Raw genomic sequence first — 26,678 nt, 5'->3', positions numbered from 1 at the left:
ATATGGGCAATGATAATATTAATCTTCCCCCTTTCATAATTTATACATGTTTATTAGACTAAACATTTTAACTCAAACATTTGCGATTTGCATGTCGATTGCAATGCTCAAATCTGAACGAGAATGATAGCGATAGCATCCTAACCATCTAAAACTACCATGTTAGTGTTTACTAGCTACCAGATTGATAATTCGCTCATCTACTAGCTGATTCATGAAGATAAATAAATGGAGGACCAGATAGTTTCCGTAACGTAGCCAGGCAGACAACAGATTAGAAAAACTATAGATAGTATGCAAGCAATTTACAGTTACTTCCTAGTTCAACAGCATGACGGCCAAGTCAGCATCGGTCTGGTAACTCTCCTCCTCCATAAGCTCACGCCAGCGAGCAAACGCTCGACCAATATTGATCCTCGTCCTGCCTTTCAGTTTATCACTCTCCCTTTTCCTCTTCCGACTCTACTCCGACAAAACCTTTGGCTTCTTACGTTTCGCTGCTGCTTCAGCCATGACGAAAACAGACGTACGAAAACAAACGCGCTGGTTGGCCACATTTGAGGAAGTGGTGGGCGAAGTGACGTATGCCGTAAAGCAGTCGAATTTTGTAGTTCTTTTTGAGCGCTGGTTACTACCCGCACCCCGAAGTTACATAGTGCCAGTAAAAGCGATACAGACCCCGTCAGGCTCTGGCAGACGTCTCATTCAACCTATTGTAAGTCGATGTACTATCACAAGGGTCTTGGAAATATATTATGAAGGTTGAAAAGTTACATGTTGTTACTTTAAGACTGCGATGGTGGGAATTTTCTAGGACAGATGGTGAGTTTAGAGGATTTTCTAGAGCAGAATGTGTGATTTAAGGTGTGTGGGCAAAAACGAATCCCCAAAAAAACTAGGGAGTGGAGAAAAACAGAAATAAATCGAGACATAAGAAACCTTTCTCCTAGAACTCCATACCTCTTGCCAAAACTGCTGACAGTTTTGCCAATATTGGGTGAAGTCAGTTGGAGTTTCCGTTGATGGGCCGCGGGGGTTCTTTTGGCTCCAGTGGAAGCTTCTTCAGGCTGGCGAGTGGGACTTTTTGGGCTGGATTTGTTCAAGTCTTTCAGGACATCGTAGTTTATTTTAGTGGAGATGCGTTTCTGCTCTAACATCTTTTCAATGGCTTCATCTGCAGTGCTGGCATTGATGGGCTCACGCCTCCGTGCTGACTTTTTTCTAGGCTGCGAGATGACACAAAAATACGGAGGTAAACTCATACATTTGTGACCCTCACAGCTACAACTGTCATTTATGAACTACCTTGTTACCTTCCGCTCTTTATATGTACCATCCTCCTTTTCCTTTGCTATTCTTTCTTCCTTTTCTAAAGAAAAACAAACATATCGTTCTAACAAAAGTGTTCCAAACTTGATTAAATGTTGTCTTAGTTTAAATTAATCTGTCAAGGGTAAAATTAACAAACGGGACAGTTCAATCTTCTCTACCTTTCTGTTCTTTGAGGTAGTCTGCATTTTGAAGCATCCACAGTTCGGTCTTCACTTTAACTTCCTTCTCATTCAGGATATACTAATAAAAAAAAGAAAGATTAAAAAACAACAACACATAATCGCTCAGGTCATGGTTGACGAGCTAAACAGACTGTAAATCATGACAAATCTCATTCCACTATTCTAATGCAATTCCATTATTCATTTTTGGATGTGAAATCTCATCTCAGATTTCAGCTTTAAAGAACCAAATTACAAATTACCACGTCGTTACTGTAGTGAGGTCAAAACTTACTCGATCAATCTCGTCCTCGTCGATACCGTTCAGGTCTAGCTCACCGTTTTCTGACTCCACATCTGATGGAGAAAAACAAAGAAACAAAGAGTTCCCGAATATTGAATATTTTATTGATGGACATAAAAACATCAGAAGTCAGAATAAATTTGTACAAAAATTATAATATAAAAATAATGTAAAATAGAATAAAAATCACAACAACAAAAAGAAAATCGCAAAATAAAATACAAATGTAAAACAAAATAAAATTACATAAAATAAAAACATAATAATACAATTTTTTACTTTGTGTTGTGACTATTTCAGAGTGCTTTGGCAAAAGGAAAAGAGAAAAGTTTTGCCTGGTGTTTACGCCACATAATTAAAGTGTATTAAATGTTTCACTTTCCTAAGGAGAAACACATGCTGCCATTCATCAGAGAACATTTCTCTGAGCCAGTTGTTAAATTAGGTTAGTGGAGATGCATAGAATATCCCACTGCAGTCCAACCCAAAAACCTTCACATAAAATGTCCCTCAGCAAATTCACATGGCAAAACATACTGAAAAATAAGTGTGTGTTTCTCTGTGGTCTCTGCCCTGTAGCAAATCTTACTAGAAAGTCCAATGGGGCTACTGGGATCATTAAACCAGTGGCTCTACAGTAGCAACTTTCCAGGGTTATTCCCCCTCTGCCTTTCGTCTTTTCCCTCTTTTCGAGGGCCAGTTCCTCCCTTCCCCCATCCTTACTCTTTTCTTTCTGCCTGGAGATTGTTGGCAACGCTTCAGAAGTTTGCTTTATAGAGCATCCCTCTCTCTCTCTCTCATGTGTTGTAATGGGGATGGAGGGTTAGGGGGAGGGCAATTCTCGTTTCTCTAAAACAGAGAGGGCAATTCTTGTTTTCTCGCCTCTGAACGGAGGCCCCTCAATATCAGTCGATCCCGTGAGTCAAGAAACCTGACCTCATCTCGCCGCTCGCATCTGAACAAGCACAGACTAAACACACTACACAACCAATGCATGCGCGCGCTCACACACACATACACACACACACGAGTCCTCCAACACCCCACATTAAAACACACTGTGCTATGAGTCACATGTGTGTGATGTGGTGAGAGCGTGAATAGCAGAGATTAGTTACAACAGGCGAAATAAAACCACACCAGAGAGAGACTACCAGGTGCAGCTGGATCCAAGAAGATGAATAAAGACAAGAAACTGTAATAAAACGAGCACTGCAGTCTGTCTTTCCCATTAGGCCTAACTTTGTGTTCATGTTCAAATGTTTTTTTTTCGTACTGTCTGTTTTCATTCACTTAGGACATATAACCAACTGTGTGTAGCTCGCCAGAAACTACATTCAACTAAAAATAGAATTTAAAGTGTGCATATGTGCAGCTGCACTACCTGAAGACATATGCATATGCATGAGTGTTCGACAGCAGCTGCATGTCAGTCAGACAGCACTTGGGGATTGAATACTGTTAAAAAAACATGTAAAAATAAACTGTTATTGTTAGTTTTTCAGCATCGACATGGTAATGAAGTACCGTCACTTAAAGATATAGTTCATCCAAAAATGAAAAATCATTTACTCATCCAAACCACTATAAAGATTTTTTCTTTGTCTGGTAAGATTTTGTAAAAATTTACCAATTTTGTATGCTTGCAATCCAAATGAATTGGCACTAAAGAATTCAAGCTTCAAAAAAAGGAAGCAAATGTAGCCCATATAACTCATGCACTATATTTCAAGTAATTTTACATGGCAATATGAAGCTAAATTCAAAGATGGCATGAAACACAAATTTCAATAATCATTTCTTTATTATGGTGATGTATATATGAGTGAAATAGCTTCTCGAATGAGAAGAAATGTAGGGTGGGACTTGATTTTGTCCAACAGGAATAGACTGGATTGTTGTCGTTTGTTCATTTAGAACATGATTTTCTTTTTAATAATGATGCACATAGATAAATTATTTATAATAAACTGCAATATTCCATAAAAATAAGAATCGTCAATTGTGATGTCGCAAGTCAATATTCAACGTTGTAAATTAATGGATTAACTCTATAACTGGATCAGTCCAATTTGCAAACCAGACAAATTGTAAACCAGATTCAATGAATAGATCCAAGACAAAAGAACAATTTTAAAGCTTTTTTCAGCACCTGTACACTAAAGAAAAAAAAGCATAGTCTGAATAGTCTTAAAAATGTTTTGTTGCACACAGTAAATTAAGTCACAAGGGTGAGTAAACAATAACAACTTTAATTTCTGAATGAACTGTCCCTTTAACATCACCTGAACACAACAGAGGCAAAAAACAAACAAACTGAGAAGCAGAAAAAAGGAGCCAAGTTCAACAAAATTACAGAGAAGAGAACAACAAATGAGAGACTTCACTTAACACTAATCATTCTCCCTCTTCATCTATTCCCCTGTTCTTAAATCCAAAAACCTCTGTCCCGAGGCTGCATTTCTGAATGATGTTGTCCACCCAGACATTAGTGTTTCCACGTGAGTTCAAAAGACCCCCCTCGTCTCCTGAGGTTTCACTGACACCAACACCTGTTCAGAGTCGAGCACTGTGTCCGACTAAATACAAACAGATATTTCAAGATACCACCAGATGGACACCTCCTTTCTTTCTCTCCCATGGACAATTCTCACTCTTCAACAGAAGCAGGAGCTCATCAAACGTAATCATCTGATAACGTCACTCAAACTGACTGGCGGGTCAGGAGAACAAGCACTGAAGCTCAGGGAAAGGAAAAGAAGGACAATGGAGATGCAGAGATATGGAAAGAGAGAGGAAGGGGGGTTTCTTCTGGAGGCGAAGAGGGCAGACAGGCCTATTAAAAACTGACCCCTTCTTGCCCCTGTGACTTCCCCAGGGAAACCCCTCGCCCACTCACACACCTGCTACAACTGTCTATATCGCCCAGAGGCTGGAAAGAGAGAACGAGAGAGAGAAAATGTCAAGAGAAAATATATGCATGTACTTTTTCACACTCTACTGTACATCTACAGACCACAAACGGGGAGGGTTAGACACATTTTTAAACAATAAAATGTAAATGTATTGGAAAGAGGAAAAGACTTGAACAGACTTTATTCATGAGATCTCTCATTTTCACTCACATTCGGCTGCCCTTCAGGTGTTAAATCTAGACAGGAAAACATCCTCATGGGGGTCCGCGCACAGATTTTTCTGTCAGTGCATGTTAACGGTACAGTGAACGTGTCTATCACATGGATCGGGCCTCCCATAGTCATTTGTTGTTTTCCTCTCCACAAGTCTATCAGTCAGTCACACTTTTATGATGTCATATTTCACACAGATAGCAGCATCTCTGTCAGATGACATCACATCACTGTCAGTGCTTGCATTTCATTAGAAGAAAAAGCAATAAATGAGTTGCAAGGATGAAAACGATAAAGAGAATCAAATCAAACAGCAGGAAAAAATAAGGGAACGAAAACATTATGAATCATAAGTATGTCAAGTTGAAAACTACACTAAAACTCGCTATGACAATAGTTTCACAGCTTTAAAAACTTATTTTAAAAGTATACAATAATTAAAATTCAAAACTATAGTTTGCTGATATATTTATTATTTATTCATGATACATTCGTGTTTTTGTTGAATAAAATTAAGTAACTGAATATTGATGAGAAATTTGATTTATTAACATTAAATATATAAATAAATAAATAAATATGCCATTCAAAAGTTTGGGGTCGGTATGATTTAAAAAAATGTTCACCATGGCTGCATTTATTTGATCCAAAATACAGAAACAACAGTGTTCAAAAACAGTAAAAATACTGTGAAATATTATTAATTTCAAATAAAAGTTTTCTACTTTTATATTTTAATAAGTAATTCCTGTGATGGCAAAGCCAAATTTTCAACATCATTACTCCAGTCTTCAGTGTCACATGATCTACTATGCTGATTTGGTGCTCAATAAACATTTCATATTATTATCAATGTTAAAACCAATTGTGCTGCTAAATATTTTTGTGGAAACTATGATACATTTTTTTCAGTATTCTTTGATTAATAGAAAGTTCAAAAGAACAGCATTTCTTTGAAATAGAAATCTTTTGTAATTTCATAAATGTTTTTACTGTCACTTTTGATCAACTGGTCCTTGCTGAATAAAGTATTCAATTATTATCAAAAGGGCACCTCAAACTTCAAACCATGTGATCTGTGACATGATTCTAAACATGGTGTTCATGAACATTGTTATAAAGACTAACAAAGCCACATCTGTGTGCGTTATAAAGGCCTTATGAATGTAAATTACCGTCACTTTTGGCCCATCTGTCCTTTACAAACCCCTAACAGCTGTCTTGAGGATGCGTTCAAAGAGAGCAAGAAGAATAAATGTCAGTCACACACTTACTCTGTCTTTCATTCTCCTTTGAAAGGCACCTCTCCCTCCCCTCCTCTCTCTCTCTCTCTCTCTCCTCCCACTCTTTCTTAGTGTAAATGAACAAGTCTCTTATCTCCTCCTGCTCTGAAGATTCAGGAGATTCTAAAGGATGGGGAGGGGAGGAAAGACTCCATCCACTTTTTTTCTGTTGCAGATAAACAGTGAACAGTAACATTATGCAAAGGGAATGGAAGCTAGAGTGCGCAAAATACATTTAATATACTGACTGATCTATAAACGAAAAGGAAAAACAAACGTATAGAATCACAGTAAACCTGGGGATGCTGCTGGTATCTCCTGCTGTGTGGTCAGAGAGGACAGTGAATGACCATCTGGAGACTCGCACTCACTGCTGCATTGTTAAGATCACAGGCCCTCCACCCCCTCAGAAAAATACACTGCATTACACAACAGCACCAGATCTCTCTCTCCACACACAGACAGAGAGAAAGAGACAACGGGGACACCATTCTGACATCCTCACAAAAGAGAACTGACCTTAGAAAAACAGAACAAGTCAAAAAAAAAAAAGTTACAAAAAAGAAAAACAAGAGGAGGAGAGGATGGACACCCATACAGCCTGCTCGCCCTCACACAGTTTCAATAGTTAATATACTGCCATATATTAAAGTGCCCCTATTATGCTATTTTAAAGGTTTCTAACTTTGTTTTGGAGATCTCCTACAATATGTTTACATGCATCAAAGGTCAAAAAACACTTTCATTTTCTCATAATATACATTGCACATCACCACATTTTTCAATGATTCTCAAACGACTCGACGGATGAACCAGTCTCTCTAAATCCCTCCTTTCCGAGAGTCTACTCTGCACTGATTGGCCAAATGACCCATTACCATAACTGAACTTCAGCTCTGTCTGGAGGCTTACTCATTCCTCAGCAATTGTACACACTGTAAAGACAGTAACGATGATGTCGATTTTACCATATCAATCCGAGCGCCAGTCCGATGATGAAACATTGGAAGAACTAGTTATTCAACCCGAACCTCCATCGCAAGGACGACTTGAGTAGGACGTTTCTCAATGATACACTACTCAAAATGCACATTGGGGAACTGTATCAATAACAGTGCATGTGTTAGCTGAGCACTGATGTAACATTTAAGTTTGTGAAAGAAATCTTGCTCCATCCTTGATCTTTATTTAAAGTAGTAAGAACAACAGACAATCTGCATTAATAGAAACAGTTTTAGGTAATAGTGGCCCACAGCTGATTTGCAAAACTATTTCAGAAAGACAGTAATGATGGGAGTAAGCCAGAAACTTACACAATATAAAACACAAAAAACTGTGTATTTTGAACACCCGGTAGAAAACATATACATCAATAATTATTCATACTTACAGGTTGTGATTCTGAGTAGCAAGCTGGTCCAAATAAAATGGGATGTTCTGGACCCATCTTTCCAGAACAAGCGTTTTGCAGGGCGGTTCAAGTTGTTTGCAGGCGGACAATGTACAAAATAGGCGGGTATTATGCAAATGTCTTTTCTAGTGACATAGAACCGTCACGCAGTGGGATTTGAATTCATGATGACTCTTTAGGCGGTTCAGTCTCGATTCTTTTGGGATGCAATAACATTTATCATGCTCTTCCGACTTTACAACTTTGTAGAACGTTTACATTCACAGACAGCTATATTACACACTGCATGAAAGGGAATATTAGAAAAACTATAAAAGGGGCACTTTAACATTTTTTTTCAAAGCGTACACAGAGCAATAGTGAAAAAGTAAAAAAGTAAAAAAAGAGCAACATAACAAAATTCTGCATGGCTCTACTTAATATTGTAGTAAGCAATGTAAAAAGACATTTTGGGCACTCGTTTCAAACTTGGACTCAGGTTAGTTAACATGCTAAAGCTAGCAGCAACACCAAATAAGAGGACATGCGTGACACTTTGAAATATTTTGCTTAATTGAAAACTCCAAATCTAAGTAGTAAAACAAAACCTGTTGTATCGGAAACATTACCATTCTTTAACAAATCATATATGATATACAGTAGTACAATACATAGTGTAAAGTAAGTACAGTATATCATTCAAAACAGCTTATAAAATAACAGTGTGGAGTAAAATAATTGATTAATTTAAATACAAATTTAATAAATTAAAGAGGTAACATTAAAGTCACTAAAGGGATAGTTCACTTGTATGACTTTCTTCTGTTGAGCATAAAAGAAGATATTTTGGGAAAAGCCTCAAGTGTTTTTGTTCATAAAATGGAAGTCAATGGTCACCAATTCAAAAATTCCACAAATAATAAAAAGTCATACAGGTTTGGGAAAAAATGAGGGTGAGTAAATAAAAAATAAACACTTTTTTAGGTGAACTAATCCTTTAAGGTAAATTATGATGACAGACAAAACTAATGGTGCCAATAATTGTGATCATGTCATTAAGTTTAATGATGTAGTGAAAGTTCTCTCTCTGGTGCAAAATATACTCGCACATCACACAAACAAACACTTCTGCATTTTTAAATAAGAACATCCAGCTCAATCTCACTCACGCACAGTAACTAGAACACTCTAACAAGCATCTTATTGTCTGGAATGGAACAATGAGCCCACCTAAAAATAAACAGGGAGAATAGACAGAAAAAGCTGAAGCAGACAGAACCAAGACAGAAGAGTGCACACACATTCAGAGAGAGCCATATTGTGTCAGTGGCCATATCATCACGAAGATGAAATGAGCAAATTGAGGGAAATAAATGACATTGTCACAGTTCTACAAGGCATTCACTTGAGTTTACATGGACACTGGGCAAAAAAAAAACCCCCTCCTCTCTGAGTCATGGTTTTTCCTGAATCCAACTCAAAAATCAGACCAAAATACACACACACACACTGTATGAGCGGGTCTCACGGGCAATCAAGTGCGCATACAGTCGGCCGTAGTGGGTGGATGAAAGACAGTGCGCTAATGACAAGGTGCTGTGTTCAATTAGTGCTTCAAAGAGTGGAGGGGGGCTTCCTCTTCCTCCGCCCCATACAAATCATCCACAATCAGCACAACCAATCGGAAAACATGACAACCTGCTCGCACAGCCAATCACACAATCTGACAACCTGCCAGCACTCTATCCTCAGGAGTTTACCAGCTGCAGCTCTTCTGCCTGTGATGAACAAAGTCTTATTCTCTCTCTCGAATGCTCTCGCATAATGTAAACGCAACAATCACAAAAGATAACGCAATCATTTCAGATAAACAAGTCACTCTTGAGTTCTGTTCTCCAGAGGCTGGGTAACTCTCACTTATAGCGTGGAAGGGGGATACATTAAAAGAGGATTCATTATTTTCTAGAAAAGAAAATTACTCAAGTTCCACAACTCTTCTTCTACTCATGTCCTAATAGCACAAGTGTGTGATTTAACAATGAATGTGAAATGAAAGTAGATTAAATTAAAGTGGATTAATGTGAGTGTTTTGAAAAGGAGTCACTCCAGTTCCACTCTTCTTCTTCTTCTTTGACTAATGCTGTTAGTACTAATAGTACAAATGTGTGACTGAACGAAATTGGATTAAATGAAAAACACTTTAGGGCCGACAGGGCTTAGATTAAGCCAGGTTTAGGCCTTAGTTTAATTAGGGCATTTAAGTAGCTTTTATTAACGTGCCTTAGAAAAAAACATTACTGGTGTGCATCGTAAGACAAAACAATGGCACTGATACATTTTTTACTTTTAGTTAAAACAGCTCAAACATGCATTTTAATTTGGGACTAGACTCAAGCCTTGTCTGTGAAACTGGGGGAATGCATTTAAAAAAAAGCAGTCACTATATTTGCACACTTCTTAAACTCATAAAACAAAAAAGAATGAAGATCAAATGTGGAATGAAAATGGATGGAAAGAATGTTAATGTTTCACAAAGTTGTCATTCTAGTGCCACTCCTCTTCCTCTGCTTGTACCCTGTCACTGTTATCACAGCAAAACTGTGGTAAAGAATGACTGTGGAATTAAAAAGTGTTTATGCAATTTGAAAGTGGAGTCACACTCCTACCGTTCTCCTTCTCCTCTCCCATTTTGGTGATGGACTCGGGCAGGCCCAAACTGGCCGCAGTGGGCAAAGCTCCAAGCAATAATGCTAACGAGGGCCGTTTGGTTGGAGAGACTCTCTCTCCATCTCGCTCCTGCTGATAGCCACCTCTATCCTCTCCACATACAGCACTGCACAGGTGAGACGCTGCTGCCCTCAGCTCATCGTCCTCTCCTTCATCATCACCAGCAAGGAGACTGGATGATGCCAAGGAAATCACATCATCTGGGAAAAGCAAGCGAGAAAATACACATACATCACAAATTAAGTCTCTCAAATAACTGCAGGAACAACAAATAAAAGGTAAACGGAGTATAAAGATGAAAAGAAACTGCTGTCTGTATGCAAATAAAGTACATTTATTTTTGTAATTAAATTATTTTTCTAATTAAAACGAATGCATTCGCCCTTTGATTTTGATTCGCTATGATCCAGCTGACATGGGAAGAAAGTAATTATATAAACTAACACACATGCATGCACACACACACTCTAGAAAAGTGAACACACATGCATGAAAAGGCACTCAGACACACACACAAACACTCCCACGCTCGCAGTCTTAATTAGCTCCCTCCTGTAATCACTACATTAGAGAGAGATATATCACGCATGGGGAAGCACTGGATCTCTGGATGTGTGTGCTGTTGAACAAGGAACTAATTGGACAGAAACGTAAACAGAATTTCCGCACAAGGGAAGTAACACTCCACTTCCTGAAGAAAACGTTGTGAGAGCAGCAGTTCTCACTAAACAAAGAGAAATTCTGACAACAATATAATCATTTGTTTTAAGCGTCAACAGTTTGGGTGTCATTCGCCAATAATTGTGGTTCTCATGAAGCAAACCATCTCTATAAAAGTGCTTTCCACACAACAGCCAATCACTCTTTGTAAACAAATTCTTACGCTTTTATAAATATGCGCTCCCATCTGAGAGCATGCACAATCTTTAAGTAAAGCCAAGTATGTTAGTCTCAAAACCTGTTGATGCACAATAAACTGGCCTAGAATACACTTGATAGCTGTACTTGCGAGCCAAGTCTATCCCACATTAAGCTATATTTCTATAATATAAAATGTTTGTCATTCTGAAATACTGGATACTTCATTTTTTAATAATTGTTCAAATATTTTTTTGTTATAAATTTTTTTTTTTTATATTGATAACAATTATATTTAAATAATGATTAACAATGATATAAACTTTTTGATATTTCATGGAATACTTAAAACATTCCATGTTTTTAAGGTCACCAGGAGTTTTTGTATGTGTGTGTGTGTGTATGTGTGAGTGTGTAGATTGCACTGGTTAAATATGTTACCCTCACATTAAGGAACGATATTCATTACCGTTCAAAAGTTTGGGGTCAGTACAAAAAAATTATAATAATAATACTACTTTTATTCAGCATGAAAGCATTAAGTTGAGTTAAATCATTTAAATTGTTTTTAATATACTACTATTTTAGATAAATGCTGACCTTTTGAACTTTCTATTCTTGAAGCAGCACAACCGTTTTCATCTGTGATAATAAGTAATGTTTCTTGAGCATCATATCAGCATACTAGAATGATTTCTGAAGAATCACGTGACACTGAAGAATGAAGGTAACTAATGGCTGCTGAAAATTCAGCTTTGCCATCATAGGAATAAATTACATTTATTTACACTGATTTTACAGAATTTTTCATCAAATAAATGAGCCTTGGTGATGGTGAACATAAGAGACTTCTTTCAAAAACATAAAAAAATCTTACTGACACAAACTTTGGAATGATAGTGTAAGTGTAAACTTAAAACAAAAAAAACATGTTTCTGTGTAACAATCTTTCTGCGTGATTGTGTGTGAATACTGTACCTTCTCTGGAACAGGATGCATAAAATCCCCTGGCTTTGGGCCTGCAGCTCTCCAGCTCGACTTCAATCTCATCCTGATAGCCACAGATTTCACCTGCAGAGCACATGCACGTGTGTGTTCAAACAACCATGATGAAAATTAGAGCATAGACTCTGTCTAAATATTTCACGGTACCTTCAATATCATCAACTTTTTTTGAAAGCTCCAGCTCAATCTGTGGAAGAATTCATCAGAGAAAATAATTGGTCTGACAGTGTGAAAGCACATTTTTGACAGAATGGCTGATTTTAATGTTCATTATTCTAAATAAAAGTGTGGTTTGTGACCTGTTTTAGCTTTTGCTTCTTAATTCCAGCCGTGTAAGAGGGCGGGTCGCACTCCTGCTCCAGATCCACCTTCATGAACTCTTCAATAGTCAGCTCACTAGTGGGCGTGTCCTCAAATTCATTCAGCCTGTCAATCAAACACACCGGGGTCAAAACGTACAACAGCAAAACCGGGCCTAAATTCAAAGCTTCAGAAAGAAAGTGCAAAACCAAAATCCAGAAATAGCACTAATTATATAATATGAATGATACTGCTATATATTACGAAAATGGTAATAACTGAGCACAGCTTGTGGTCATACTGTGATCATTTTAAGACAAAACACACCTTTTCCTCAGTGTGGCCTCACAGACTTTCACCACGCTGATCACTTCTTTAATTGTGCGACGGAACTCATGCATACGGGCAGCAACCAAGAGAGCTATAGGGAACACAAATACACAACTTTAAGTACATCATACACACTTTCACTTAGAGAGAAAGAGAGAGAGAAGGAGAGAGGACAGATTGTCAAATATGAAACATTAATAGGCCTTCAGAAAAGTGTGTCCACTGTACCTGCCCCCCTACTGATTCACCTCAGGCAGAACAAACAGACATTTAATGCACCTGCAATACTGCAGAACCCCTGATGCCTGTTTCACTCAGATTCATTAAAGAAACATGAAGAGCCAGATGCACTTCTGAACTACCTGACAAACTAAAGAATGTCCAACACCACAAAGCATGCAAGCCTGTAAAAGATACTGATGAATTTTAGAGCTTAATGATCCCTACAAGATTAACCAATTTAAAAATATGACATCATGGTTCACTGTCATTCTGAAGAAAAAAAAAAGTATTTGGCCTTTTATGGATAGGACAGCAGAGATTTTGACAGGAAAGAGTGGGTTTGAGAGAGAGGAGAACGGGATCGCCCTAACTCACTAATTCTCACTAATCTCATTCCAAAGACATATTTTGTAGTACTTTATTCACACTTTTATGAATAAGCCAGGACAAATATTTCCATGTATTGCAATAATTGATCATTTTTTGTAGTTTTTGTAATAGTATTTTCTGTATTTGAAGGCAAAACTTACTATAACTATTAGTTGAGCTCTGACACAGCTTACCCTGAACACACAACAGTACATATTTGCTTGCCATTGTTTTATAAAGTGGAAATTCACTAATATGCATCATGTACTCAACCAATTCAAAAGTTTTTTTTCAAGAAATTAATACTTTTCATTTAGCAAGGACACATTAACTTGATCAAAAGTGACAGTTAAGACATTTATGATGTTATAAAAGATGTATATTTCAAATAAATGCTGTTCTTTTGGACTCTCTATTAATAAAATAATCATGAAACAAATTATCACAGTTTCTACAAAATATTGAGCAGAGAAGAAAATGTCAACTGAGCAGCAAATCAACATATAAGATAGTTTTCTGAAGAAATATGTGGCAAGCAGGGCGGGGCCGAGAGCCGTGGGAACGGAGCGAGGCCTGATTAAGGTCGTCACTTCCGGAGATCCTCCGGGAAACTCGAGACTGGTGTGGCGCGCAGGTGGTATTAGCGCTCACTGGCACTCACGCCACCGGTCTCGCTCCATTCCCACGGCTCTCGGCCCCACCCTGCTTACCACAAAATAAATTACATTTTTAAATATATTTAAACAGAAAAAATATAGTAATATTATTACATAATATCAATGTTTTAACTGTATTTTTGATACAAAAAAAATCCTTTCTAAATACATGGTCTAAGTTGTGACGGATTAAAGGGGCAACACATTCTACCCCACTCTCCACCGTATGTCCAGAGGTGTCAGCTGTATCTAAGTGACCGCTATCTTGGGCCTAGGTTCATATTGTGTTAAAAAAAAAAGCAGTTTCCTCCTCTGCTGTTTAACCCTGCAGGATATCAAATCAATCTGTGTTTCAGCTACTAGATGAGGACTATTCAACAAGCTTGAGGCATTCATCACACTCAGCAGTCCTCTCTGCCTCTCAGTTTATCTTCATTCTGGGTCTTTTACACATTCTTTCAGTCTCTCTGTCAGTCTCCCTTTCTTTCTCAAGTCTCTGATCTCTCGCAGCGAAACAAACTCTTTTAGGCTCATGCTTCCTCTTTTCTCAGCACTGCTCCTGAAAGATTAATGGGAGATTCATTATTCAGGTTATGCAGCGAAGGGGTGGGGGGGCAGAGAAAATCATGCTGAGAGGCAGGAGTCATCAGTTATTCTAAAAACTTAATTACTGAAACTCAAACTTCACAGCCTGTGTAAAGTTTACACAAGACTGAAAGTGCAAGAAAATAAAAATGACATTGATGAAATCAGAATTTAGCTGCGCTGCATCTCTGAGGCAATTTACAGTGCCAAGAAATATCAGGCCTCAGTGAGTGTGAGAAGGCTAACACTTTTTTAAGGAATCATTCTCTCTCTTTCATTAAAACCGATTGGTGATCTGGGAACCACTTCAAATGCGTGACCTGATCTAATTACAGATTTTGACAGACAAACTATCTTAAAATGTTTCCTACGACAGATAGACAACTTTCAGTTCTGGAAGGGGTTTCTAGGACGTGCATTCCAACTGTGGATGTTTCAGCGATGGTGTATGTGTTTTTGCGCATCTAACAAAGCAACCCTTCACTAGCTCACATCATTAAAGAGGTCGCACCGTTAGGGGAGGGTTGCCATGGTTACCTGCTCCGCAGAGGCCTGAAGGTCTTCGTCCCGTGTGCATCCAGTCTCTCTTCATCCTCTGCAGGAGACGCAGTGCCGTCATCGAAACCTCGTGGCTCTTCTCTCCAAATTCCAGCATTTGCGCAAAACGCGGGATATAAAGACACGGATCTGTAGGAGAAAAAATTCAGAATTATAAAGCTAGACAGGTACATCTACACTTTCTCAAACACTGTTGGATTTTCAGTTCAATAACGATCGGTGTCAAATCTAAGGTTTAAAGTTGCTAATGAGTGGTATGTGAGGGTTTGTGCAAGATATACTTTATTGGACACAATATTACACCCTTGCCTATAATCTTAAAGTGCTAATACTGTGGCTCATAAACCACTGATGAGTGTTCAGTTTAAAGGCTTTTAATAAACTTGAATTTCACTGGTTATGATAATACAACAAATATCATATTTACACTCACATCAAATACTATAAAACTCATACAGAGAATCTATATTATTACGCTTTAGCCAACAACAAGATGTTTCTCACACCATCAAAATTGATTTAATGGGAGAAACATGACAGGTCGAGGGACTTTTCCAATATTCTGACAGTTTTCCAATAATACTTTCAAAAGATGATGGCACTGTGTGGAAAACACAAAAGTCTTATAGCTCTAACAAAATATCAGCAAATCTTTCATTTAATCCAATGATTCCCAATCAAGGATATGTGTACTGCAGGGGGAACTTAATCAGGCTCCATGGGGGTGATTTTGATTTGTTAAAAACTACAAAACAGAAACGACATTAAAAGTATTATGGCCGTAAAAATGTTTTAAATGAATAAATCTCAGATTTTAATGGTAATAAGACTCCAGAAAGAGGTTTTTACTCGAGAGATTTTACTCATGAATACAAGAATACAATGTTTTTCCTAGTTACTACCCATCAAACACTTCAGTCAATCAAATAAATATCAGTTTTTAAGTAACAGGTTCAATAAAATTCTTCAGTTTGAGGGGCCGCGACATATTTTGGTCTATTTTCACCAATAATACTAACTGCTTTAATTTGAAAACGTGTGTGTGTACACTGTATATACACACATGCATACGGTGTGTGTGTGTGTGTGTGTGTGTGTGTGTGTGTGTGTGTGTGTGTGTGTGTGTGTGTGTGTGTGTGTGTGTGTGTGTGTGTACACATACATATATATTCAGTAACGGTACTTGGCCTTACTGATGGAACTGTGGAGGTACATAAATCAAGAAAGGTTGGGACACTGATCTAATCCCCATTCCCCACTACATATGTTCACATAAGCCGCTTAGATCCGTCTGTGCTGTCTGTGGGGGGAAAAGAAGAGACCGGGGGAGAGAGAGAATCCTCATTCTGCGCGAGGACTTTATTGGGAATTCGGATAGCAGTCGTGCGCACTACAGTATTTCCACAAGTCCAGCCCTCGTCCGGTTTCTGACTCCATCACGACAGGAGCAGTAAAACTTTTGACATCGCTTTGAGTCGAGGGTATTATCTCAGCCGTGTGATGAAAACAAACCAACGCATAAAATACAGAATTTGAGGTAAGAACACGCAAGATTTTTCACTGGTTGCACAAGTAGAACAGTTAAGTGTGACGTAAACGTTACATTTACAGAACGCATCTGGTTTGTAACAGAATCTGCAGCGCGCGAGTTTAAATGTATCGCTCAATATCTGAATACAAATACATTGCATATAAATAGATATGTTTTTAGTGTTAGAACTAAGTTGCATCGTGAGTGTAAATGACAAAAAATATTGGGGAACGAAAGAAACGACGCGTACTGACGAACTTCGAATTTGATGCGCAAAAAACACAAATATATTTTACTTGACTCGGATCATTAAAGGAGACGTTAAGATTGTTAATATTGTAAAGTTATAATGTAGGTTACATATGAAGAATAAAAAAAAAACTACATCACAGCACAGTCCACAGAGAGCCATTTACGCAGGGTTGCCAGATCCCACAAGAACAGCAAGCAATCTGTTTTGGACGTATATTTTCAATACATTTAAATCCTTTTAGAAGAAAAATTAAATTCACTATTTCACATATACATGTATATATATATATATTCACATATACATACTGCGAAAAATCCCCAAACCCACATGAATAGCCATGTGTAAAATCCCAGACAAGAGTTACTTATAATAGCCGGACATGGCAACACAGAATTAACAGGAGGGATGGAGACAACCCTCCACTGCCGACGTCAGACGAGAGAGAGAGAGAGAGCTCAAAATAAACTCAAACTTCATCATTCTGTGAAGACACAGCAGAGGAAAGGTCCGCTTGGCCGTTATTTAAGGCTACAGACTCTATTTTTTATATATATTTCTTGTGTTATTCCTAAGTGATTTTAAACCGATTTGGATTGGATTTTCGGTGTGGGATGGGAGAGTAAGTGATTAGGGAAAAGAGGATGGCATCTATGAAATAATCCTTAAAATCCCAAATATTTATGTGACCGTTTAAGGACAGTGGAGCTGCTTTTGTTTCCAAGGACAATACGCAACATTATTTAGGAATACCACGGACCACGGTTGTAGCTGATAATTTTTTTTATATAAAAAACAAAAACTTTTATTTTTTTGTTCTGATGCCCGCTGCGCCGGAATGCAGGCTGTCCCATCATGGCCGGATCATGAAATGCGTGACTTTTATACTCTTGCTCCCCGAAACGTTAAAGAAGTTGAAGCGGACAAGCAAGCACCCCGGCAGGTTGTCTGTGTGCTATAACATCTTATCTCTTTCCCTGAAGAAAAGGATGGCAGCGGAATTGTACCCCGTGAACGACCACGCCACGGTGCAGAAGAACGGGACCGTGATGCTGAGTCTGCCCGAGAAGAAGAGCGCAGAGCCGGTCGCGCAGACCACCGCGTGCACCGCCACCACACCGACCACAGAGCAAAACATCAACAACAACAACGTGGAGGTTCCCAGCTGGCACTCCGCGCACCCGACGTTACGAGAGAGGCAAGACATTAAATCAAGTGAAACATAATGTCTGAACATTTATTACATTATTTATTACATTTGTATAGTTTTTTAAAAGTAAAACAAAACAAAAGTTACACTAACACAAATGTATAGTGATCAAATATTTTGATAAATGTTCAGATATTATTCATTTAGTTTAGTATAATTGAGGCAAGTAATAAAGAACATTAAAAGATAATATCTAAACATTAATTCAATTATATAATATTACATTATTTTCTTTCAAATTAAATATTTAGATATATTTTATTTATTAATAACACCAAGACTAAATTTATGTTTTACTTTATGCAGAAATGCACTAATGTTCAATAATGAACAAATGGCAGATGTTCATTTCATTGTTGGTCCCCCTGGCGAATCGGAAAGGGTCCCGGCACACAAGGTGAGTCCACAAACACCCCTCTCCCCTAACCTGTCCCCTACAATAACCACAACATTATTTGGGATGTCTCCCAAATCGAACAAACCCGATTCGACCCAACAGCTTATCAGTGGACCTGAAATAGGTGTCAGATAAGGGAGACATCCAGTAAACGCTTGGGAAAAGAGATAAAATGCTGATGGATTGCCTCTTCTCCCTTTCTCAGTATGTGCTGGCGGTGGGGAGCTCTGTTTTCTGTGCCATGTTTTACGGGGATCTCGCGGAAGCGGACTCTGATATCCATATTCCAGATGTGGAACCCGCTGCGTTTCTCATCCTGCTCAAGTAAGACTCACTAATCACATCCGGGCATTAATAACAGGGCAACTCGGCTTTCATGCCAAGCAGCACAGATGGGTTCACCAAGGCCCCGACAGTGATGTCTTGGTTTAAGAGTCGCCCTCTTATTTCAGTGCTATTCAAGATCGTTTATTGGATTGTGAATGTGAATGATCCCTGGGAAAGTTGGAAGTCACTATTTAAAGCAGTAGCAATGTTAAACAGATCAGTTTTGGTGAAGTATCAATTAGCCTAGCGGTTTTATTCTTTTCATATGGAAGAACATCTCTGCACTCAAAATGGAAAAAAAGTGATGGAATATTGCAGTGTTTATTAAAAACACTCCCCCTTAAAACCACTTCTCTTCTCTGATGACGTGTTTACTGACACGAGAGCAGAACAAACTGTCACTCAGAAGAGATCATAGCAATAGCAAACGATAATGATTCAACGATTCAATCAATTCCCGATGAACGAAATCAAGTCCTGCCCTAAATTTTTTTCTCATTCGAGAAGCAATTTCACTCGGATATACATCACAATAGTGAAGAATAGATGATCGCAACTTCAGTTTCATGTGGACTTTAAAGTTTACCCTAACCTCTCTATCTTCCTCTTCTTTATCAGATACATGTACAGTGATGAGATAGAGCTGTCGCCCGACACAGTTCTGGCCACTCTCTACGCTGCCAAAAAATACCTGGTGTCTGCTCTGGCTCGCGCATGTGTGGGTTTCCTCGAGACGAGCCTGGAGGCGAGAAATGCGTGCGTGCTGCTATCTCAGAGTCGGCTGTTTGAGGAGCCGGAGCTCACTCAGAGGTGCTGGGAAGTGATCGACGCCCAGGCAGAGCTTGCGCTGCGCTCCGAAGGTTTCTCTGAAATTGACCTGCCCACACTGGAAAGCATCTTACACAGGGAAACGCTGAACGTGAAGGAGGCGGTGGTGTTCCAGGCTGTCCTGGGATGGGCCGATGCAGAGTGTCAGAGACAAGGCTTGAGCCTCACATCACAGAACCAGCGCTCCGTGCTGGGAAAGGCGTTGCACCTCGTGCGCCTGCCTTCCATGACACTGCAGGAATTTGCGGACGGAGCCGCGCAGTCGAACATTTTAACCCTTGAGGAAACGCACAGCATCTTTCTCTGGTACACGGCTGCTACGAAACCGTCGCTAGGATTCCCGGATGCATCCAGAAAGGGGCTGGCGGCGCAACGCTGTCACCGTTTCCAGTCATCCGCCTACCGAAGCAACCAGTGGCGCTACCGCGGCCGCTGTGACAGCATCCAATTCGCCGTGGACAAGCGAGTGTTCATCGCCGGACTTGGTCTGTACGGCTCCAGTGGAGGGAAGGCGGAATATAGCGTCCGAATTGAACTAAAGAGACAGGGAGTGCTTGTAGCACAAAACTTGACCAAATTTGTGTCGGATGGTTCTAGCACAACGTTCCCTGTGTGGTTCGAGCACCCGGTACAGGTGGAGCAGGATGCGTTCTACACGGTTAGTGCTGTTCTTGATGGGACCGAGCTAAGTTATTTTGGACAGGAAGGAATGACAGAAGTCCAGTGTGGGAAAGTCACCTTCCAGTTTCAGTGTTCCTCTGACAGTACTAATGGGACAGGGGTGCAGGGGGGACAGATTCCGGAACTGATATTTTATGCATGAGTACTCGGACTGATCCATTAATGAACAGCAGGGGGATTTTTCCTCTCAAATAATTGCCTTCATTCACATTAGACAAGAGACACTACTAGAAGAGAAACAATGTCCTCTGATCTGATTTTTTTATGTCTCACAAATAATGGAATGCTGCCCATTCTTATTTATTTCTTTAAACATATTGTTTTGAAAAACACACTTTAATTTAAGCCTATTTTCTTTCTAATTATTCATAATCTGCCTGTATACAGTGGGGCAGTTTGCACTTGAAACTAGACAGCTTTTCCTCTGTCTTGTTGTTTAATTGTTATTTGTTGACAGCTTGATGCTGAGTGACCTGAAAAATCATAAAACATTGGTTTCTATTCATCAAACAGTTTTTCCTTTTCTTTGGTCTAGTGTACAGTTATGATAATACTTGTCTTTACGGTTTAAATCTGGGTAAAACATTAGTGATGGGAAGTCCGGTTCTTTTCCACGAACCAGTTCTTTCGGACAGTTTGTTTCAATGAATCGTTTCACCAGTTCTTTTACGTCCTCACGTAATGACGTTAATTCCATCATCCCGGCGGATAAAAATACATTAATTATCGTCATAATCATCTTGGATAAGTTTCTTACATTTCCGTTTTGCAAATGAACCCTACAGGTGATGAGCAAACATAGATGTTTCACATGTCTTAAAGATATAAAGTGAATAAACTGGTCTTCATCAATTTTATTTTTCTTTGTTATTAAATAAATTTACATTTCGCCCTCATTTAAGTCCTCGGTTCACCCATGCTCATGTATCACTACAGCATGCAGTTGGCCGAAAGAAAGTTTGGTTCAGAGACGGTGCTATCACGCATGCTCAGTGTCTCCAGCTCATCGGTTCTCCGTATGTTAACAGTTCTCGGTTCTGTACTGGTGATTCGAGAACCGCTGCAGCAACCAGTTCTTGTCTTGACTCGAGAACCGCTGAAGTCAAGTCAAGTCACGTCACCTTCATTTATTTAGCGCTTTTAACAATATAAATTGTTTCAAAGCAGCTTTACGGTGATAATAGGAAATTACAGTAACAGAGATTGTTTTGGCTTTACAGCAGCTCTAGAATAAAGTTATTGTCCAGCTAAAGTTATTTTTATATTTTTTTTACAAGCAGTAGGCCTGTGTGTGCTGAGCTTAGAACTGCTGAAACCTGTATTACAGTCGACAAAACTAAAAAGTCGATGGATGTCTCTCCAGTGTGTTTAATACGTTATGTTTTGATAAACACATTATAAACATTTAATAAGCACACTTAAAACCTTGGCAAGAGTTTACGTCAAAGATTTATATCAACTTATAAATTAAATTAGCTGTTCCTGAAAATAATGTTTTAGTATAATAATAAATGTTTAGTTTTACAATCCATTCATTGTGTTTCCAATCTTTAAAATAATACAGAGATAAGACATGTTTCCAACATGTTTTATTTTGTTACACTTATTGATGTTCAACAATGAAGAAACATGCACGCATGCTCAGCTCATCGGTTCTCAGTATGTCAAACGTGTCTGAAAGAATCAGTTCTCGGTTCTGTACTGGGGATTCGAGAACCGCTGTACCTGTACGTTCGGTAGTGCGCGCATGCTCACTATCAGCTGCTCATGCTCATCACTTCTCTCAGCACAACATGTCTAAGTTCAGTGAACTGTTGGAGTTACTGGAATAACATATACTCCGGGATATTGTTTATTTTGAGTCGGATGGACTGTGTCAGGCATGTCCAAAAGTGAGTAACTTTAGTAACTTGTGGATCAGCGCTGATGCAAGATGCGAACTGTTTTGAACAATTCAGTCCAATTTAGTTTACTGGTTCGACCGGTTCACTAAAAAGAACCGGTTCAAAAGAACGATTCGTTCACGAACCGGACATCACTATAAAAAAGAGATCACCCACAAATGAATATTTACTCACCCTCATGTCATTACATACCTGTATGATGAATAATACTTTCCTTCAGCAGAACACAAAGGATGATATTTTAAAGAATGTTTAATCTGTTTGTTTGCCCATATAATGAAAAGTCAGTGTGGTCCAAAACAACATTATTTGGGCCATAGAAAACATCAGACACATTTCCAAATATCTTCCTTCTAGTTTCAGAGACAAAAGTCAGTCATACTGGTTTGGAATGACATAAGGGTGAGGAAAAGACAAAACGACGACCAAGCATTGCACAAATCAATCCAGTGTTCAATTGAGGTTTTACATTTTGCAGTTTCACAACACCCTCTGGGTAGTAACAGCAGCACTATACTGACCCATTCACATACTCACACAGTACAGTACCAGTTTAATTTGTGTGAGCCGCAAAGCATCATGGGAAAGGGCAAAATTACTTGTTTGTGATATCTGATGCTTACCAATAACTGGTGCGTTGATGCACAGCTCCCTGGCTAAAACGAGGAAGGTTTTCCCCAAAACATACACGTTCACCTAGGGCAAGAAATAAAGAGTGAGACACAAATTTGTGGTTGAGCACAAAAAGAAACAGACGATGGGAATATATAACAGAGAATAAGAGAAAGAGATAAGATGAATAAAGGGACAAGACGACTGTAATAACGCTGTGTATTTTAACAGATGCTGAAGGTTGCAGAGTTCATAGCTCTGGGGTTTGGATGCGAACCAGCATCACCACAGTCTTCACTTTCTCACAAACTTTATATCTGTGTCTTATCCGTGAGGATGAACTACAATAACAGAATATTTCATAAAACAAGCTTTAAACATCATATAACTCAACACTTATCTTCTTGGACCACCTTAATAATGATTTTAAAAAAAAGATATCCATAAAGAATGATTCACGTGCACAAACACAGACACCCTATTTCTTCCATCTGGGCCCCACAGCATTAAAGAGGAATCTTTTTTGGTTGATGTCAGAGGTCACGACCACTGAAAAGTAGGATAGCCCTCACACACTCCTGACCTGAAAGGGGCGGCAACAGCCTTATGCCTCAAAAGAGCTCCTCTGTCTGGGGGAAAGCAAAGGAATTTATGGGTCCTTTCTCTGGTAAAATCCCCTAATGACTCAAATACCGCAGTGGACAGGGTCTGCGTGTTCGCGTGTGGGGCAGGGAGGAGGTTTAATAGGACAGCTGGGAGGGTAAAAATATAAAACGGCCACACCAGCTGGAAGAAAATGGCTTTCACACACTAATACATGCACAATTTATAAATAACTGGGTTCAAAAGTCTTGGATTGATAGTCAAACTGCGTATATTTGCATTATGTTCTAATTTAATAAACTGTTCTTTTAAAATTATATCAGCATAAGAAATATATATAGTGAAAAGCTGTAAGTGAAAAATTTACATCAGAATATTTTAGTATTTTTTTTGTCCCCCTTTCGAAAGAATAATGTCACAAACTTGCTTATTTGACTTAAAAACAGTGCTGAATCTATATCGGATGGATAGATTGCATTTACATGTTTGGATGTTAGTAACTTACCTGCAGGATGTCACTCAAGTCAAGCAGCATGTCTGAGAAAGTGCGTTAAAGAAATCATACACAATTGGATTTACATATGTATTTGATAGATAGTTTTATCTAGAGCTACTTACAATACATTCAACATATAAATTTTTTAAATGCATGCATTTTCTGGGCATCGAACTCATGACCTTACCATTCTCTAACAGTTTCAGAAACTGGATTATTCACAAATTAAGTATTTATTATGTATTATGCAAGAATGGCTTAAAGTCACAATTAAATCAAAACCGACAATTCTTATTTTTTATGGAATATTTCAGTATTATAAATGATTTATCCGTGCCCATTATTGTTTTTTTTATTCATGAGCCCTTGTAATCTTCTATCAAAATATTTTCCCCTCCTTGCATCGACATCTCTTTTCTTATGACGTTTTTAGTGGCGCGATGGTGACAAAACAATCTCTCACTTCCAGAAACCTGTCTGAGATCGCAGCAATTAGCAAACGACAACAGTCCAGCAATGATCCAATCATTTTCCGATGTACAAAATCCTGCCCTGCATTTTGTTTTCTCATTTGAGAACCAACTTCCATTTCATGGCAACTTTAATGTGAAATTATATATATACACATATATATACACACACAGGGACACTTGGTGAAGATAGAGACCGACAAGAAACAGGGAGGGATATTGGTCAGATTTGGTCTCTTTGCTTGACATTTTCCCTCTTTGAGCAGAGCTCCACTGAACCACCACCTCCTGAACTCTGGAAATCCCCGTCTCCTGGCAACCGTGTACTCTGTATCCATGGAGACCAGCACACCTGTCTAATCAAGACAAAGTGTATTAAAACATCCCATTAAAAAGTCATTGTGGGATTTTCAGTTACCACGGTAACAGTGAAAGATAATCCTAAATTGTGGGATTATGGATGACCCTGTTAAATTAATGATCATTTTTAGGATGGATCAGGATTTGACCTTTCCAGGGAGAAATCCTACATATTGCAAAATTAGCTTAAGGCCATTAATGTTTTCCATAATTACTTGATGGAAATCACAGTGTTTTAAGCATCAACAGAGAAAAAAAAATGTAATAATAAATACATAAAAATAGGATAAAATGGGAAAACAACTACAATAATCCACAAACTCCACAAGATAACAGCTAACCATAGAGAAAGAAGCCATTTCGCAGACTAACGTTTGAAAAATAATGAGAAATAATGTTTGGCTAAATTTACCCTGTACAGTAGAGCTTGAGACCAACAATGCGTCTCTCTCTCTCTCACACACACACACACACACCCCTTTTCCTCCTGGGCAGAAAGTGAAAGCTCTCTCTTGAGTTCTTATATAACCCTAACAGATGTCTGACTGAACACGTATGTTGCATAATCTCAGAGAGACGGAAAGATTCTGTTGCCTCCATTTAATTGTTAATTGCACAAAAAAGTAAAAGCGAGTAGCATTGTCCATGAAAATCCAAATTCACACAAATGTGAGTGATAATGTGGTGACATTTTCAGACTGTTAAAGGCAGAAGAAAGCTGAAAAATAATCACCTAATACTCAAGCGTTTTCACATATAGGGCATTAAAGTTATAACAGCTGAATATAACAGTTATAATATAACTGAAAATAACAGCTGGTGCAATTAAACCTTCATCCATCCATCCGTGAATATTATCTACTACACCTCACGCTGGTGGACATTGAGTCAATTACCATTAGAAAGACAACACATTAATACCCACCTTGAATTAAAAAGTAAAACAAATCCATACAGTATTTAAAACATTTATTTAGATCTATTCACTGCTTTTTTATCATTGGTAGTGAGGGATAATAGAGATATCTACTGTCATTATCCAGATTTGAACTTGCGCCGCATTAGGCAAAATGCTGGAGGATGTGCACTAACTGTACAAACCTAAAGCAGGGTGTTCCAATCTACTTTTAATCTACTTACAAAAACTTTTTTTTATTTTTATACAGGCCTAATGCAGTCTCCTGAGAGACACACCCTGCCTTATTTCCTGCTTCTTTTTGAACACACGTAAACACTGTGAACTCGCTTATAAGTGAAATCCCGTCTCGGACACCAGATGAGGTTTTATGAAGCGCAGGCTAAACAGGAAACAAAGGGCTTTATACACATACACATTAAAGATAACAACCTGAGTTAGACTTCGACTCAGTGTGAGTCAGTGTGAGTGTAGGATGATTATTACAAAAATAATCATGAGTGTTCACACACGGGAGAACCGAGGCTATATGACTAAGCATCAGACGCTGTGAGTGTTTGTGTGCGTTGTGGAATGCAGACAGATGTACGTGTGGAGACCAAATCAAGACGACTGACTAACACCTTTGACCATCTACCCTCACAGCGGGCCTCTCTTGCTCAACCTCTCTTCTTCCGTACCTACCGCTTCGTCTTCTTTCCATGGAACGCAATCTGAGTCACCATCTCTCTTTTTTATGCTATTTTGCATTCTTTAAATATATTTTATATATATATATATATATATATATATGTAATATATATATATATATATATATATAATATATATATATATACACACACACATATACATATGTGTGTGTGTGTGTGTGTGTGTGTGTGTGTG

At 38.5% G+C, this 26,678-nt stretch overlaps 2 protein-coding genes across 4 annotated transcripts in view; one reads left to right on the top strand and one right to left on the bottom strand.

The window, feature by feature from the left end:
• Positions 1-26,678, bottom strand: part of brf1a (BRF1 general transcription factor IIIB subunit a) — a 56,286-nt gene that overhangs the window by 11,214 nt on the left and 18,394 nt on the right. For both annotated transcript variants that reach the window (XM_082154274.1, XM_082154275.1), the window contains 12 exons: positions 24,057-24,088; positions 22,960-23,032; positions 15,188-15,337; positions 12,816-12,909; positions 12,488-12,614; positions 12,336-12,375; positions 12,162-12,254; positions 10,265-10,525; positions 1,789-1,850; positions 1,491-1,572; positions 1,314-1,369; positions 961-1,226 (listed from right to left, as the gene is read on the bottom strand). In XM_082154274.1, the coding sequence (XP_082010400.1) occupies positions 961-1,226; positions 1,314-1,369; positions 1,491-1,572; positions 1,789-1,850; positions 10,265-10,525; positions 12,162-12,254; positions 12,336-12,375; positions 12,488-12,614; positions 12,816-12,909; positions 15,188-15,337; positions 22,960-23,032; positions 24,057-24,088 (1,336 nt within the window). The remainder of the gene's footprint in view (positions 1-960; positions 1,227-1,313; positions 1,370-1,490; positions 1,573-1,788; positions 1,851-10,264; positions 10,526-12,161; positions 12,255-12,335; positions 12,376-12,487; positions 12,615-12,815; positions 12,910-15,187; positions 15,338-22,959; positions 23,033-24,056; positions 24,089-26,678) is intronic.
• On the top strand, positions 16,444-21,284 carry btbd6a (BTB (POZ) domain containing 6a). Of its 2 annotated transcripts, XM_082154285.1 has the most exons (5): positions 16,444-16,745; positions 17,973-18,187; positions 18,506-18,596; positions 18,802-18,920; positions 19,542-21,284. In XM_082154285.1, exons 2-5 carry the CDS (start codon positions 17,979-17,981, stop codon positions 20,572-20,574), a joined length of 1,452 nt encoding a protein of 483 aa, XP_082010411.1. In that variant the 5' UTR covers positions 16,444-16,745; positions 17,973-17,978; the 3' UTR covers positions 20,575-21,284. The 2 variants fall into 2 exon arrangements, with proteins under 2 accessions (XP_082010411.1, XP_082010410.1); XM_082154284.1 differs by lacking the exon at positions 16,444-16,745 and having other exon boundaries at positions 16,779-18,187.

Source organism: Leuciscus leuciscus (assembly GCF_965113295.1).
Source record: "Leuciscus leuciscus genome assembly, chromosome: 22".
In the NCBI taxonomy this organism is placed as follows: Eukaryota; Metazoa; Chordata; class Actinopteri; order Cypriniformes; family Leuciscidae; genus Leuciscus; species Leuciscus leuciscus.
Note: the sequence above shows the minus strand (reverse complement) of the source record. Positions and strands in the feature narration are given on the sequence as shown.